Source organism: Cucumis melo, chromosome 11 (assembly GCF_025177605.1).
Source record: "Cucumis melo cultivar AY chromosome 11, USDA_Cmelo_AY_1.0, whole genome shotgun sequence".
Classification (NCBI taxonomy): Eukaryota; Viridiplantae; Streptophyta; class Magnoliopsida; order Cucurbitales; family Cucurbitaceae; genus Cucumis; species Cucumis melo.
This window is the reverse complement of record NC_066867.1, coordinates 13,409,285-13,423,067: the sequence shown is the minus strand read 5'-3', so window position 1 is coordinate 13,423,067 and position 13,783 is coordinate 13,409,285. Positions and strand designations below refer to the sequence as shown.

The 13,783-nt window shown below is 34.4% G+C and overlaps 1 protein-coding gene and 1 long non-coding RNA gene across 2 annotated transcripts; one reads left to right on the top strand and one right to left on the bottom strand.

Annotated features, from left to right (window-relative positions):
- Positions 1-9,461: 9,461 nt before the first annotated feature.
- Positions 9,462-11,359, top strand: LOC127144060 (uncharacterized). The gene is made up of 3 exons (XR_007815678.1): positions 9,462-9,760; positions 10,735-10,830; positions 10,918-11,359. It is a non-coding gene; the product is annotated as an uncharacterized LOC127144060 (long non-coding RNA).
- A 921-nt stretch (positions 11,360-12,280) lies between these two features.
- Positions 12,281-12,926, bottom strand: LOC127143920 (uncharacterized). Its single transcript, XM_051079220.1, has 3 exons — positions 12,714-12,926; positions 12,508-12,564; positions 12,281-12,421 (listed from the first exon to the last, which is right to left on the bottom strand). The coding sequence occupies exons 1-3, from the start codon at positions 12,924-12,926 to the stop codon at positions 12,281-12,283; spliced, it is 411 nt and encodes a 136-aa protein (XP_050935177.1).
- Positions 12,927-13,783: the final 857 nt, after the last annotated feature.

Here is a 13,783-nt window from a genome sequence, read left to right as displayed (position 1 = left end):
CTTTGCCAAAGGGACAGATCATAACTAAAACTAGTGAGGTGGCGGTAGTAGAGGGTTATCTTAGTGAAGAAGATGAAGAACCTTTTTCTTTTTCCAACTTAAGCATTGCAATGCTATTTATAAAGCCAAACAATAACAATAATATTTGGGGGATCTTTTAAGAAATATGACAAAGCAGCAAAATATTTACATTGTATAGAATAATTTCGAACACGGAAAAAGCTCACAAGCCCACAGTGGAAAATATCAAAAATGCCCCGTCAACCTCACGATCAACAACGTGCATAGTATATTTGGTACACGATCATTTAGATTTAGCTATCATTTGGTGCATAATCGTTTAGATCTGGTAGTTTAGATTTGGATAACTAAATTTAAACAATTTATTTTTCAATTCTATCGTTTAATTTGGTTACATGATCGTTAGGTTTAGTCGTTTAGATTATGGCTACACGATTCACCAAATCTAAACGAATTTTTTTCAAAATTGGATACATGATCGTCTAGATTTGTTTACACGATCGTTTATTTTTTCAAGATTATTTGGTACACGATCGTTTAGATTTGGCTAAATTTTTTTTTTAATTCTTTTGGGACACGATTGTTTTTTTTACATTATCGTTTAGATTTGGCTTCTTCAATCTAAATGATTTTTTTTAATATTCTTTATACACGATCTTTTAGATTTGGTTACCCTAATCTAAACAACGTAAAAAAATACATGATCGATTTGGTTACCCTAATCTAAATCATGTAAAAAAAAGAGGAGAAGAAGAAAGACGATGGAAAGAAATAAAAAAGAAAAGAAAAACAAGAAAGACGATAGAAAGAAATCTGTAAAGAAAATACAATGGAAAAAAAAGAAGAGGAAAGGAAGAAAGACGTACGATAGAAAAAAAATTGCAGCGAGGAGGAGAAGAAAGATGGAAGGGTAAACTTGGAATATTTAAAAAATGACTAACTTTATGGGTTTTGTTACACGGGCCATAAATATTTTAGTAGTTTGTTATATTTATGAAAATTTCTCTAATATTTATTATTATTATTTCCTTTTCCTTCTAGGATATATATATATAAAATACCAAAATATACATATATTTTTATTCCAATTATCTTTACTCAATCAATTTCTTAAATGCTCAAAATCTTAGGTATCAAAGCAGTTTGCTCCATGGGAATTAAGGTAGAGCGGTTAGCTCTAAGAAGAAACTGGAAAGTAAATAATTGAAAGTCAAGTTAGCTTAAAGGGAACTAGTGGAGTATGGTCTAGGTAAGGGTAGAAGTGAGTCCAATTATTATTAATACGTGAGTAGACATTTAGTATCATGCATTTGAGTTAAGTATTTATAGTATGTCTAATGTGTTGACATATTATAGGAGTCATGCCACCACGTACTGGTAGACGACGCCGGCAGAATCAGGACGGGATGCAAGGTCCTACCCAAGGTCCATCTGTAGGGGCATCTAGTACCCTAGGAGTTCGAGGTGGTGTAGGAAACGAGCAGTTTGCGAGAAAAACACAGGAAATAGGAAGGCTAGATAGAGCAGAGCCTAGTGATCCAGAAAAGGCATACGGAATTGAACGGCTGAAGAAGTTAAGGGCTATAGTGTTTGAAGGTTCCACAGATCCAGCTGATGCAGAGAACTGGTTGAATATGCTTGAAAAGTGTTTTGATGTGATGAATTGTCCTGAGGAGCGAAAGGTTAGATTGGCCACATTTTTGTTGCAAAAAGAGGCTGAAGGATGGTGGAAATCTATATTAGCAAGACGCAGTGATGCACGTGCTTTAGACTGGCAGACTTTTAGAGGCATATTCGAAGATAAGTATTATCCCAGCATATACTGCGAAGCAAAGAGGGATGAATTTCTGGGGTTGAAACAAGGATCACTTTCAGTGGCTGAGTATGAGAGGAAGTATACCGAGCTTTCACGGTATGCTGACGTTATTATAGCTTCTGAGAGTGACAGGTGCCGAAGGATTGAAAGAGGGTTGCGTTTTGAAATCCGTACCCCAGTTACAGCCATTGCTAAGTGGACGAATTTCTCTCAGTTAGTGGAGACTGCCCTTCGTGTGGAGCAGAGTATAAAAGAAGAGAAATCGGCAGTGGAGCTTAGTCGTGGGACTTCAACAGCTAGTGGATTTAGAGGCCGTGAGCAGCGGAGGTTCACGCCTGGGATAAATATTTCAAGCCGTCAAGATTTTAAGAATCGCTCTGGAGGCCAAGCATCGAGGAACGTGAGTTATGGTAGTGTTTTTCAGAGACAGAGCCAAAGAATACCTTGTCAACCCATTAGATCAACAGTAAGATCGCAACTAGGTCAGGAGTCCATTGCTAGTACCGTCAGGCGAATACCATGCACGAGTTGTGGCAGGAATCATCGGGGTCAGTGTTTGGTAGGTGCCGGTGTATGTTACCAGTGCGGACAGCCAGGACATTTCAAGAAAGATTGTCCGCAGTTGAACATGACAGTTAAGAGAGATCAGGGAGTTGGGTCCCAGACAGTTGAGCAATCGAGAGTTTCAGTGGTTCCAACAGAGGGCACCAGTGGTGCAAGGCAAAAGGGAGTTGTTGGAAGACCGAGGCAACAGGGAAAAGTCTATGCTATGACTCAACAAGAAGCAGAGGACGCACCAGACGTTATTACTGGTACGATTCTTATTTGTAATGTACCTGCAGATGTTTTATTTGATCCAGGTGCTACGCATTCCTTTGTTTCTAGTATATTTCTGACTAAGTTGAATAGGATGCTAGAGCCTTTATCTGAGGGGTTAGCTATATACACTCTAGTTGGTGACGTTTTACTTGTTAATGAGGTGTTACGTAATTATGAAGTTTTAGTAGAAGGTATCAGTTTGCTAGTGGACTTGCTACCACTAGAGTTGCAGAGGTTAGATGTAATTTTGGGAATGGATTTCTTATTTGCTCATTATGCATCTATGGATTGCCATAGGAAGGAAGTGGTTTTCAGAAAACCAGGCTTTGTTGAAGTGGTTTTTAGAGGTATGAGGAAGGCCGTTTCTAGAAGTTTAATCTCAGTTTTGAAAGCTGAGAAATTACTGAGGAAGGGTTGCACAGCGTTTCTTGCACACATCGTAGTAGTGCAGAGAGAAACTAAAACCAGAAGATGTTCCTGTGGTGAAAGAGTTTCTTGATGTATTTCTAGATGATCTGTCAGGTTTGCCACCTGATAGAGAGATTGAGTTCACCATTGAATTATTACCAGGAACAGCACCTATTTCACAGGCCCCGTATAGAATGGCTCCAAGCGAGCTAAAAGAATTGAAGATGCAGTTACAAGAACTAGTTGACAAGGGATACATCAGGCCTACTGTTTCGCCGTGGGGAGCACCAGTGCTTTTTGTGAAAAAGAAAGATGGTACCCTCAGATTATGTATTGACTATAGACAGTTAAACAAGGTTACAATACGTAACAAGTATCCTTTACCACGCATCGATGACTTATTTGATCAACTAAGGGGAGCAGCGTTGTTCTCTAAGATTGACTTAAGGTCAGGATACCACCAGTTGAAGGTTAGAGAATCAGATATTGCTAAGACATCATTTAGAACGAGGTATGGGCTTTATGAGTTTCGAGTTATGCCATTCGGTTTAACGAATGCGCCAGCTGTTTTCATGGATCTCATGAACAGGATCTTCCATCGATATTTAGATCAGTTTGTGATTGTGTTCATTGATGATATATTAGTTTACTCAGTTGACAGAGAATCTCATGAGGAACATCTGAGGATTGTTCTACAGACTCTACGTGAAAAACAGTTATACGCTAAGTTCAGCAAATGTGAGTTCTGGTTGGAACAAGTAGTATTTTTGGGGCATGTAGTTTCAGCAAAAGGAGTTAGTGTCGATCCACATAAAGTAGAAGCGGTTGTCAATTGGGAAAGACCAATTAGTGTGACAGAAGTACGTAGTTCCCGGGTTTGGCAGGATACTATAGGCGTTTTATTGAGGATTTCTCTCGATTGGCATTGCCTTTGACCGCTTTGACAAGGAAGAATGTTAAGTTTGAGTGGTCAGATAAATGCGAGCAAAGTTTTCAGGAATTGAAGAAAAGACTAGTTACAGCACCTATTTTGGCACTTCCTGTAACACGGAAGGACTATGTGATTTATTGTGATGCTTCAAGGCTAGGATTAGGTTGTGTGCTTATGCAAGATGGGAATGTAATAGCTTATGCTTCAAGGCAGTTGAAGGAGCATGAGTGTAATTACCCTACCCATGATCTTGAGCTAGCAGCAGTTGTTTTAGCATTAAAAATCTGGAGACACTATTTGTTCGGGGAAAAGTGCCATATTTTCACAGATCATAAAAGTCTAAAGTATATTTTTGATCAAAAAGAGCTAAATCTGAGACAAAGGCGATGGCTAGAACTGATTAAAGATTATGATTGTACTATAGAGTATCATCCAGGTAAGGCCAACGTAGTAGCAGATGCATTAAGTAGGAAGTCAAGACTTCCGAAGAGTGCCTTGTGTGGTATTCGAGTAGCTTTGTTGAATGAGTTAAGAGGTTCCAAGGCAGTAGTAACTACAGAGGATTCAGGAAGTCTCTTAGCTCAATTTCAGGTTCGGTCTTCTCTAGTAACTGAGATTGTAAGAAGACAGTCAGAAGACAGTAATTTACAGAAGAAGTTTGAGAAATCCAAGAAAGGCTTAGAGGTGGAGTTTGAGCTGAGAACAGATGGAGCCATTGTTAAACAAGGAAGATTATGTGTTCCGAATATCGGTGAGCTTAAGAATTCTATTCTAGAAGAAGCTCACAGTTCAGCTTACGCTATGCATCCAGGTAGCACCAAGATGTACAGAACTTTAAAGAAGACTTATTGGTGGTCTGGAATGAAGCAAGAGATAGCTGAATATGTTGATAGATGTTTGATTTGTCAACAGGTTAAACCAGTAAGACAGAGGCCAGGAGGATTTCTTAATCCTTTGCCAGTGCCAGAGTGGAAATGGGAGCATATTACTATGGATTTTCTATTTGGATTACCTCGTACATCAAGTGGACATGATGGTATATGGGTAATAGTAGACAGACTCACCAAGACGAAACGATTTATACCGATTAAAATGACATCTACGTTAGACCAGCTAGCGAGATTATATGTTGATAAGATTGTTAGTCAGTATGGAGTACCAGTGTCCATAGTTTCAGATAGGGATCCGAGGTTTACTTCTAAATTTTGGCCTAGTTTACAGAAAGCAATGGGAACAGGGCTAAAGTTTAGTACATCATTTCATCCCCAAACAGATGGTCAGTCCGAGAGGACCATCCAAACTTTAGAGGACATGTTGAGAGCATGTGTCCTACAACTTAAAGGAAGTTGGGATACCCACTTGCCACTTATGGAGTTTGCTTATAATAATAACTATCAGTCTAGTATCGGTATGGCACCATATGAAGCCTTATACGGGAGACCATGCAGAACTCCTGTGTGCTGGAATGAAGTGGGAGAGCGGAAGTTAGTAGGTCCTGAGTTGGTTCAGATTAGGACAAACAATATTAAGTTGATCAGAGAAAATATGAGGAAAGCCCAAGATCGACAGAAAAGTTATGCGGATAAGCGACGAAGAAACCTAGAATTCCAAGTTGGAGATCAAGTTTTCTTGAAATTATCTCCATGGCGAGGTGTTATTCGTTTCGGAAGAAAAGGTAAGTTAAGTCCTAGATATATTGGGCCATATCAGATAACGGAACGAGTGGGACCAGCAGCGTATAGACTTGAGTTGCCAATAGAACTTGCACGAATACATGATGTTTTCCATGTATCCATGTTAAGAAAATATATACCAGATCCATCGCATGTGTTGCAAGATCAACCAGTTGAATTAAAATAAGATTTGAGTTATGTTGAAGAACCAGTTCAGATTCTCGACAGAAAGGAACAAGTTTTGAGAAACAAAACGATTCCACTCATAAAGGTTTTGTGGAGACATCATGGAGCAGAGGAGGCAACTTGGGAACCAGAATATCAAATGAAGAAGAGCTATCCGATACTTTTCAGTTAAGGACATTCTAAATTTCGAGGACGAAATTTTCTAAAGGGAAGGTAAGTTGTAAACCCGATATTTTCTTGGTTTAATTTCTTTAAATGTGGAAAAAAAAAGAAAAAGAAAATGGAAATTAAGTGTAAATATAAATATATATATATTTATATATTAAATAGTTTTATTAAATTAATTAAAGAAAAGAAAGAAAAGAAAGGACAAAAAGAAGAAAAGGAGAAGAAAATTTCATTTTCTCTTTTCTTCTTCTTCTTCTCTTCCCTTCACCGCCAAGATTTTGAAGACATCCAAGTTCCCTTTATTTTTTTTTCTTTTTCCTTCTTCAATTTGCAGAGAACTTCTAAGAGAGAGTTTGGAAGAAGAAGAGAAATTTTATTAGAATTTTTAGGTTGAAGAAGAGGAGGAGAACTCAAGCAAAGTGTATCAATGGCTGAATTTTAGTTCATTCTGCACATCTCTGGTTTTTAATTCGGTTTGAACTCTTCAAAAGGAATTAAGAGGTGAGATTTACATTTACTGAAAGTTAACTCATTTTTAAACAAACTTTATGAAGAACGTTGGAGCAAATTCGGATATTCATTTGGTGCTTTTTGATGAAGAAAACAGGGCAGTTGGTTTTCACTCGAAATCAGGAGGTCTCTGGTTTTTCTTGTATTTTAGAGTGTATCGGTGGAGTTAGAATCTCTATTTGGTATGGCTGGAAAGCTTATTAAATTTACTACAACTTTCATGAAGAAAGTGTAAACCAAAAACGACTAAACATTGGTTAAATTGTAGGAACAAGTTAAAGAGGTCGTGTGCGCGCGATTCTGGAAGTGGTTCTGTTTTGAGGGTTATATGTGTTTATGCACGGGGAATCAGATTTATATGTCTTCAGGTAAGTTTTAGAGGATCTCAAAATGAAGATTGTGATATAAAGAACACTTATTTTGGTTAAGTATTGAGAAAGTTATAGTCCTCTGAAGTTTATGTTAGAAATCTGGAAATTTTAGAGAATTGTTGAAATAGGATTTTATTTCTTAAGCTTTGTTTTCGTGAGCGTCATCTTTGGTGCGACATGTTATGTATATCTTTAGGAAACCAGAATGTTTAGGGTTTTAATACTCGGTTGGGTTGTTGGCAGGCCGAGAAGAATTAAACCGAGCTTATAGACCAAGGATCTAGCCCAAGACTGTGAGTGACAAAACCAACTTTGAAATATTTTCCATAACTTTTATTATGATTGAATGCGATAAATGTTTATTTACGAAGCCATGAAAGGTATTTGAATTTCATGACTATTTTCAAGTATACATTTGGAGACTAGATTTCTTAAAGAAATTTATGCTAGCACGTAGATATTAAATGTTTGGAAAGTATTTAAACCACAATATTTTAAGCAAAGCATGAATTAGTATGAAGTTTTGTTTTAAGAACTACAATTTTCCACGAAAGAGCTGAGTAAAGTTCGAGCTTTGTGTAAAATTTATAAGCAGGCATGTTTTAATATTTTATGATGATTTATGAAATTTTCATTAACTACATGACTGAGATCTTGAGCCTGAGGCTAGAGATTACCGTGTGCACACTGGTTAGATTTCGTTGTTGACGTTGAGTGTACTCCGTAACAACGATGCTGTCGTGAGTGCTGGGCGGGCCCCACTACGACAAAGACGATGGGAGTGCTGGGCGGGCCCCACTACATCGTAGTGCTTGTAAACGTTGTTGTACTAGGTGTACCCTACACAACGTAGATTCGTCATGTTAGTTAAAATGCTTTGATATACTTGATATGCCTTGCTAGATTTCAATGATGAACATGCTGAGTATTTAAGGAAGCTATTCTTACTATTACACATTTACATTTACGACTTGTATAAACAGATTTATATGTGTAAAGTTTTCACGTGCTCTTATCTTTAAATTCATAGTTTTAAACTGAGTCACTCACTGAGCTTCATAGCTCACCCTTTCCAAAATGTTTTACCCATTTTCCAGGTAGAGATCGACTTCCCGGTGCCTGATAGATTGCCTTAGTCTGCGGAAGCTTCATTATCGATTGCCAGTACGTGTTTTGAGTTGGGCATAAAGTCTGTTGTGTTGTGATGTATTCACACCCTTGTATGTTATAGATACTCCACAGTTTGTATAAGCTTTAGAAGTTGTAGTTGTGTAAATTTTGTTGGTTATATTTTGATTAAGGTGTCTTTAGGTTTACTCGTGAAATCGGTAAATTTTGAGGTACACTTCATGTATGTGTTTGACTAGCCTAGGATCCGCTGTGTTTTGTGGCATGTACAATAGTTTATATACTAGATTGGCAAGTTCATCACATAAAAGTTTTAAGCAGAGTCGACAGATACAGGTACAGAAAAGCGTTGTTCGTCGGCTTCACGCCATCTTTCGGTCTAAGGTAGCAGGTAGTCCGGGAGGGGGTGTGACATTAGGTATTTATAACCATTAATAATAATAATACTTCTTTAATATTATTATTATTCTCTCACAACAATATATTATAAACATATATTTTTATTTAAACCATTATTCTCTCCCTAATTAAATACATAACCTTTTCTTGTCCAATCAAAAAAACTCTTTCTCCTCAATCAATATTTATCTCTCCAAAATAATTAATTATCTTCAACAATAATTAATCTTTATTCTTTTCCCAAAATGATTATCCTTTTACAACTAATTATATTTTCCCACAATATAATTATTTTCCTTTTTCCTCCCTTAATAAATATCTTTCTCCAGAATAATTACCCTTAAAAAATAATTTATCTTTATCTTCTTTCCACCATACAATATATTTCCTAAAATAATTATATCTCAACAAATATAATTATCTTAATCTTCTTCTCTCCAAAATACCATATCTTTTCCTTAACTAATTATATTTTAACAAATATAATTATCCTTTTCATTTTCCATAAAAGTTATTTGTATATATCCACACATATATAGAATTTTCAAATCTTTACAAAAATTCACTTCTCCAATTTAATTAAATAAGCTCCCAAAATTATTTAATTTAATCCAATTTCAAGAAGACAAAAAATCCACAGCTTTACTTAAACCTCATAATATAACAATTTAATCAAATTCTCAACAAACACCACAATCCAAAACCTCTAATAATTAAATATTCATTCAATAAAAATTTAATTAATTCTAATTTTAACCGTAGCTCATCGGTAAATCAACAGATCAAGAGAAAAGCAAAAGGAGTTTTTTTTGGATGAATCCAAAATAACGCCCGATAAATTAAATCTAATTAGGAAAAACTAAGATAATTAACTTCAAAATTAAATAAAGATTCTCTTTGGATTTTTTATATATATAAGAAATAATAGAGAATGGAAATTAATTATATAATATCTTTATATAATTACAGATTTTATTTTTTTTAAAAAAAAAAGAGAAAAGAAAAGATAAAAGGAAAGAAAGAGGAAAAGATGGAAGAAATATTGTTTTCCTTTCTTCTCTTTCTTTCGGTCATATTTCTCTCCACGCCAAAACAATCTCTTCACCATTTTATTATCCAAACTTTCAGAGCTTTCTTTTGAGAGAAGATTTAGAGAGAACCTGAGGAAGAAGAAGAAGATTTCTTAGTTCTAAGGTTGAAGAAGTAGGGAAAAAACTCAAAGGACGTTTCAATCATGGCAGATTTTCACCCACTCTGCACACTTCTAGTTTCTTATTTGGTTTGATCTTTTCAAGAAGAACTAAGAGATGAAGTTTGAATTTCCTGAAAGGTAATTTATTTTTGAACAATTTTTGTGAAGGATATTTGAGTCAGTTTTGTTGTTAATTGGGTGATATTTGACAGAGAAGGTAAATCGGTGTTTTCCACGCGAAATCATATATCCTTTGGTTTTTTGAGTTTTTCGGTGTGTATATATTGAGTTAAAACCTCTAGTTGATATGGTTGAAAAGCTTATTGAAGCTCCTATAACTTTTATGAAGATGCTGAGAGCCAATTATGATTGCAAATGTGTTAATTTACAGGGACAAGTTAAAGGTCTGTGGATTGCACGATTTTGGAGTAGTTTTATTTCGTGGTATTTTTGAGATTTTTGATTGGGAATTTGAGTTATATATCTTCAGATAAATTGTAAAGGACATCAACATGAATATTTTGACATAAAGAACACTCATTGTGGTTAAGTATTAAGGGAGTTATGGTCATTTGATGTTTGTGTTAGAAATCTGGAAAATGCAGAGAGTTGTTCAAATAGGATTTTATTTCTTAAACTTTGTTTTCGTGAGCGTCATCTTTAGTGCGACTTGTCCCAGATGTCAAATTACAAGACATAGATAGATATGATCCCTTGTGGCCAGTAGATCCAAAATTGTGGAAGGCATACTTAACTTGGAAGAGATCTAGAAAAACAACTAATGAAGGTAGGACAATAGTGTTCTCATTCAGAAAGAAGAAATTATTCAAAACGCTTGAACAAAACACATGGATATTAGGAAACATAAGTACTCTTTCTAAGTTTTATATATACAACTACAGAATCAAGTAAAATATTCTTTATTTAACTAAACGATCCTTTATATATAATACACTATTGCCTAATTGGATAAGCAAACAAAAAATGTTGTACACGATCACTTAGTTTCGAAAAGAATGTTGTAAACAATCACTTGTATTTGCTAAGCAATAGCTTGAATTTTGATAAGCTATCACTTGTATTCACTAAACGATCATTTGATTTTTTTGTAGACCATGAATTTATTATTGTATCACGTGCATAATAAGATGTTACGTATAAAGCATCTTTGCAAATATGGTTTTACAGTGGTAGATTCGTCATTTATGGTTAGTTATTATTCTTTAAACTTTTTTTTGCATAGAAATTAAATTGCATAATTATATTTTGGCTAAACTTTTTATTTGTTCATCAAGACTGGCATCAACGAAGAACCCACAATTATTCAACGGCTTTTTGATGATCGTGTGCTAACACCAGACAATAAGAAGGTTAAATGGACAAACACAACAACACACTTAGCTTTATGGTTGGAAAGCGATTTAGATTACTATTTTAATTCAGCTATTGGTTCAATCCAAGATAAAGTAGGGTGCGCAGATGTCAACTACGTGATTGGCTGCATCAACAGAAAAGAACATTGGTTGGCTATTGCAGCTGACGTGAAGAAATGCAAGATCTATGTGTTTGACTCTATGCCAAAATATGTTGAACAAAAACTTGTTGATGTAGCTATTGCAATACCTGCATGATGCATCCTCTCATTGGCAATTGCTATTGGATTACATGAGCAAAGAAAACATTTCAAGTACGGCCCTTGGCCAGTAGTAAGATCGAATACCACATTACAAAAAGACACTTTATTTGATTGCGAAATTTTTTGTGCCAAATTTGTTGAATGCCTTGCAACAAATGCAGACCATAATTGTCTAATTATGGATAATATGAAACTATTTAGACAACAATATGTAATAGAATTTTGGGCAAATAGATTCTATTGGCAAATAAAATGTTTGGATTGATGTACATCTACAATTTTCTCTTTGATTGAATGTTTGTATTTGTTTAGATAGTTTTCACAAAACAATTGTCTAAAGATATAAAAGCATTAGTGTACAGAAATATAAAAGATCGTGTATATAACTTTAAGAAATTGTTTATATATACCACACTAAAGTCTAAACGATCGCGTATTTTGCGACGAATCTAAATAATCGTGTAAGACATCATAGAGCACCACGTACTTAAATCAAATCGATATCCTAACTATATTTAAATGTACAATTATCAAGCTAAAATGATCCTGTGATGCACATCACACGATCATGTAGTAAAGTCTAAAAGATCTTGTTAATACATGTAAACGATCTCTTAATTAAATTTAAAGGATCACGTTGTTAAATCTCCATCATTTTTGTAGTCATTCACCAACTTTAATGTCAAACATTTATACATAATATTATGTATTAGAATGAAATAAAAAGTTCACACTTTTTCATTAATTGTTCAAAACTTGCTTACAAGTCCTACTATTATGCCCTTTAAGATTATAGTTGAAATATCTGGTTGAACTACAAAATTGCCAACAGATGGAATTCTTTGTTTTTTTGATCTTCTAGCTTGTCGTTTAAAGACTGGAGGTAATGTTTTCATGACATAATCTTTAACTCTTCAATCAAAATGAGTTCCAATAGGTTGAATACAACCACTGTATGTTACTGATAGAGTTTCACTATAATAAAACTCAGATACATAAGAATATGTATCTAAATTAAGCATTCATAGAATAGCAAGAGCATGCGAACAAGGAATTTCTTCAACATCCCATACTCGGCAGCTATAATATCCGACGTTTAACTTCACAATAAACTGTTGATTTTCATCCGTTACTTTGTATTCAATCATACTAATTGGATCAACCTAATACATAAGAGAAATAATGAAAATTAAGAAAATAATAAACATGTACAAATAGATTTTAATCTCTGTATACATTAGATATATACAGATAACAATATATCTGTGTCTATATGAGATAGGAACAGATCAATTGCTATCTCTATCTATCAGATAGACAAAGATAGCAGTTTATCTCTAACTGTCTGAGATAAAAAAAATCTTACCAATAATCTTATCGACTTTTCATGTTTTAAATGCAGAACGTTCTCAACCTAAGAAGTCAAACGACTCTTCACTGTAGAAGCAGCCTTACTTCGTCCATAAAACCACTATGCAATACATTCTTAATTGAACTAAGCATCGTAGCCAAAGGTAGTTCTCTAAGATCTTTAAACACTAAATCTATACTTTTTGCATAATTTGATGTCATCATTCTATACCTACGTCTATGTGAATATGCTTGAGACCACTTCTCAAAACCATCATTACTAAGATAATCTCTGATAGTTGGATAAATGGACTCCATGCATCTCATGTCAAATTCATTAATGGTATAGGCATAAGCACAAGTAAAGAAATATTTATCAAGTAGTGGATCCTTAAAATGGAGTTTCAAGTTACTTAAAAGATGTTTTGTGCACACGCAATACTGAACATCAAGAAACACTCTTAAAACTCCTTTAGGGATGCTAAGATGCCTATTATAAACAATGACTAAATTAGCCCACTCTGAAAAACTACCATGTATCTTCTAAAAAAACCATGTCCATGATACATCATTTTCAGGATCTGCAATGGCAAATACAAGAGGGAAGATTTGATTATTACCATCTTGTGATGTGCCGGTTAATAAGATGCCACCAAACTTACACTTCAAAAATGTCCCATCAACAGAAATAATAGGTTTATAATATTTCCACCCATAAATAGATGCACCAAATGTAACGCCCCAAAATAAGGTAATTTTAATTTTAGTTATCTTAAGTTTAATTTTGACCCTGTTGAGATTATTTTAGGTGTTACTTGAATTAATTGTTGAAATTATTTAATTTTGGAGATATTAGAATTTATTTGATATTTTTGGAAAAATATTTAATTAATTATTTGAAATTTGGAACACTGGGTGGAAAGATTGGATTTAAGTGAATGTTATTAGTTGATTTTTATGGTTGGAGTTTAGAGAATTTTGGATAATTATATATGTAAAGATAAAAATAATTATATTATGAAAATAATATAATTAATTAAGGAAATTTGATACTGTTTTAAGGAGAAGAGAAAAAAAGATAAAAGTGATGATTTGATGGGAAGAGTTAACGAAGAGAGAGAATATTTGAGTTTAAAAAAGGAGATTTGATGGGTTTTAATTGAAGAAAGAGAAGG

Bases quoted from the DNA above. Each gene is read 5' to 3' on its own strand.
- LOC127143920 (XM_051079220.1), bottom strand. From the start codon at position 12,926: ATGGAGTCCATTTATCCAACTATCAGAGATTATCTTAGTAATGATGGT. The intron at 12,565-12,713 runs GTAAGGCTGCTT...TCTATCTGATAG, and splicing joins ATAGTGGTTTTATGGACGAA to ATAGAGATAGCAATTGATCT. The intron at 12,422-12,507 runs GTATATATCTAA...CTTATGTATTAG, and splicing joins ACACAGATATATTGTTATCT to GTTGATCCAATTAGTATGAT.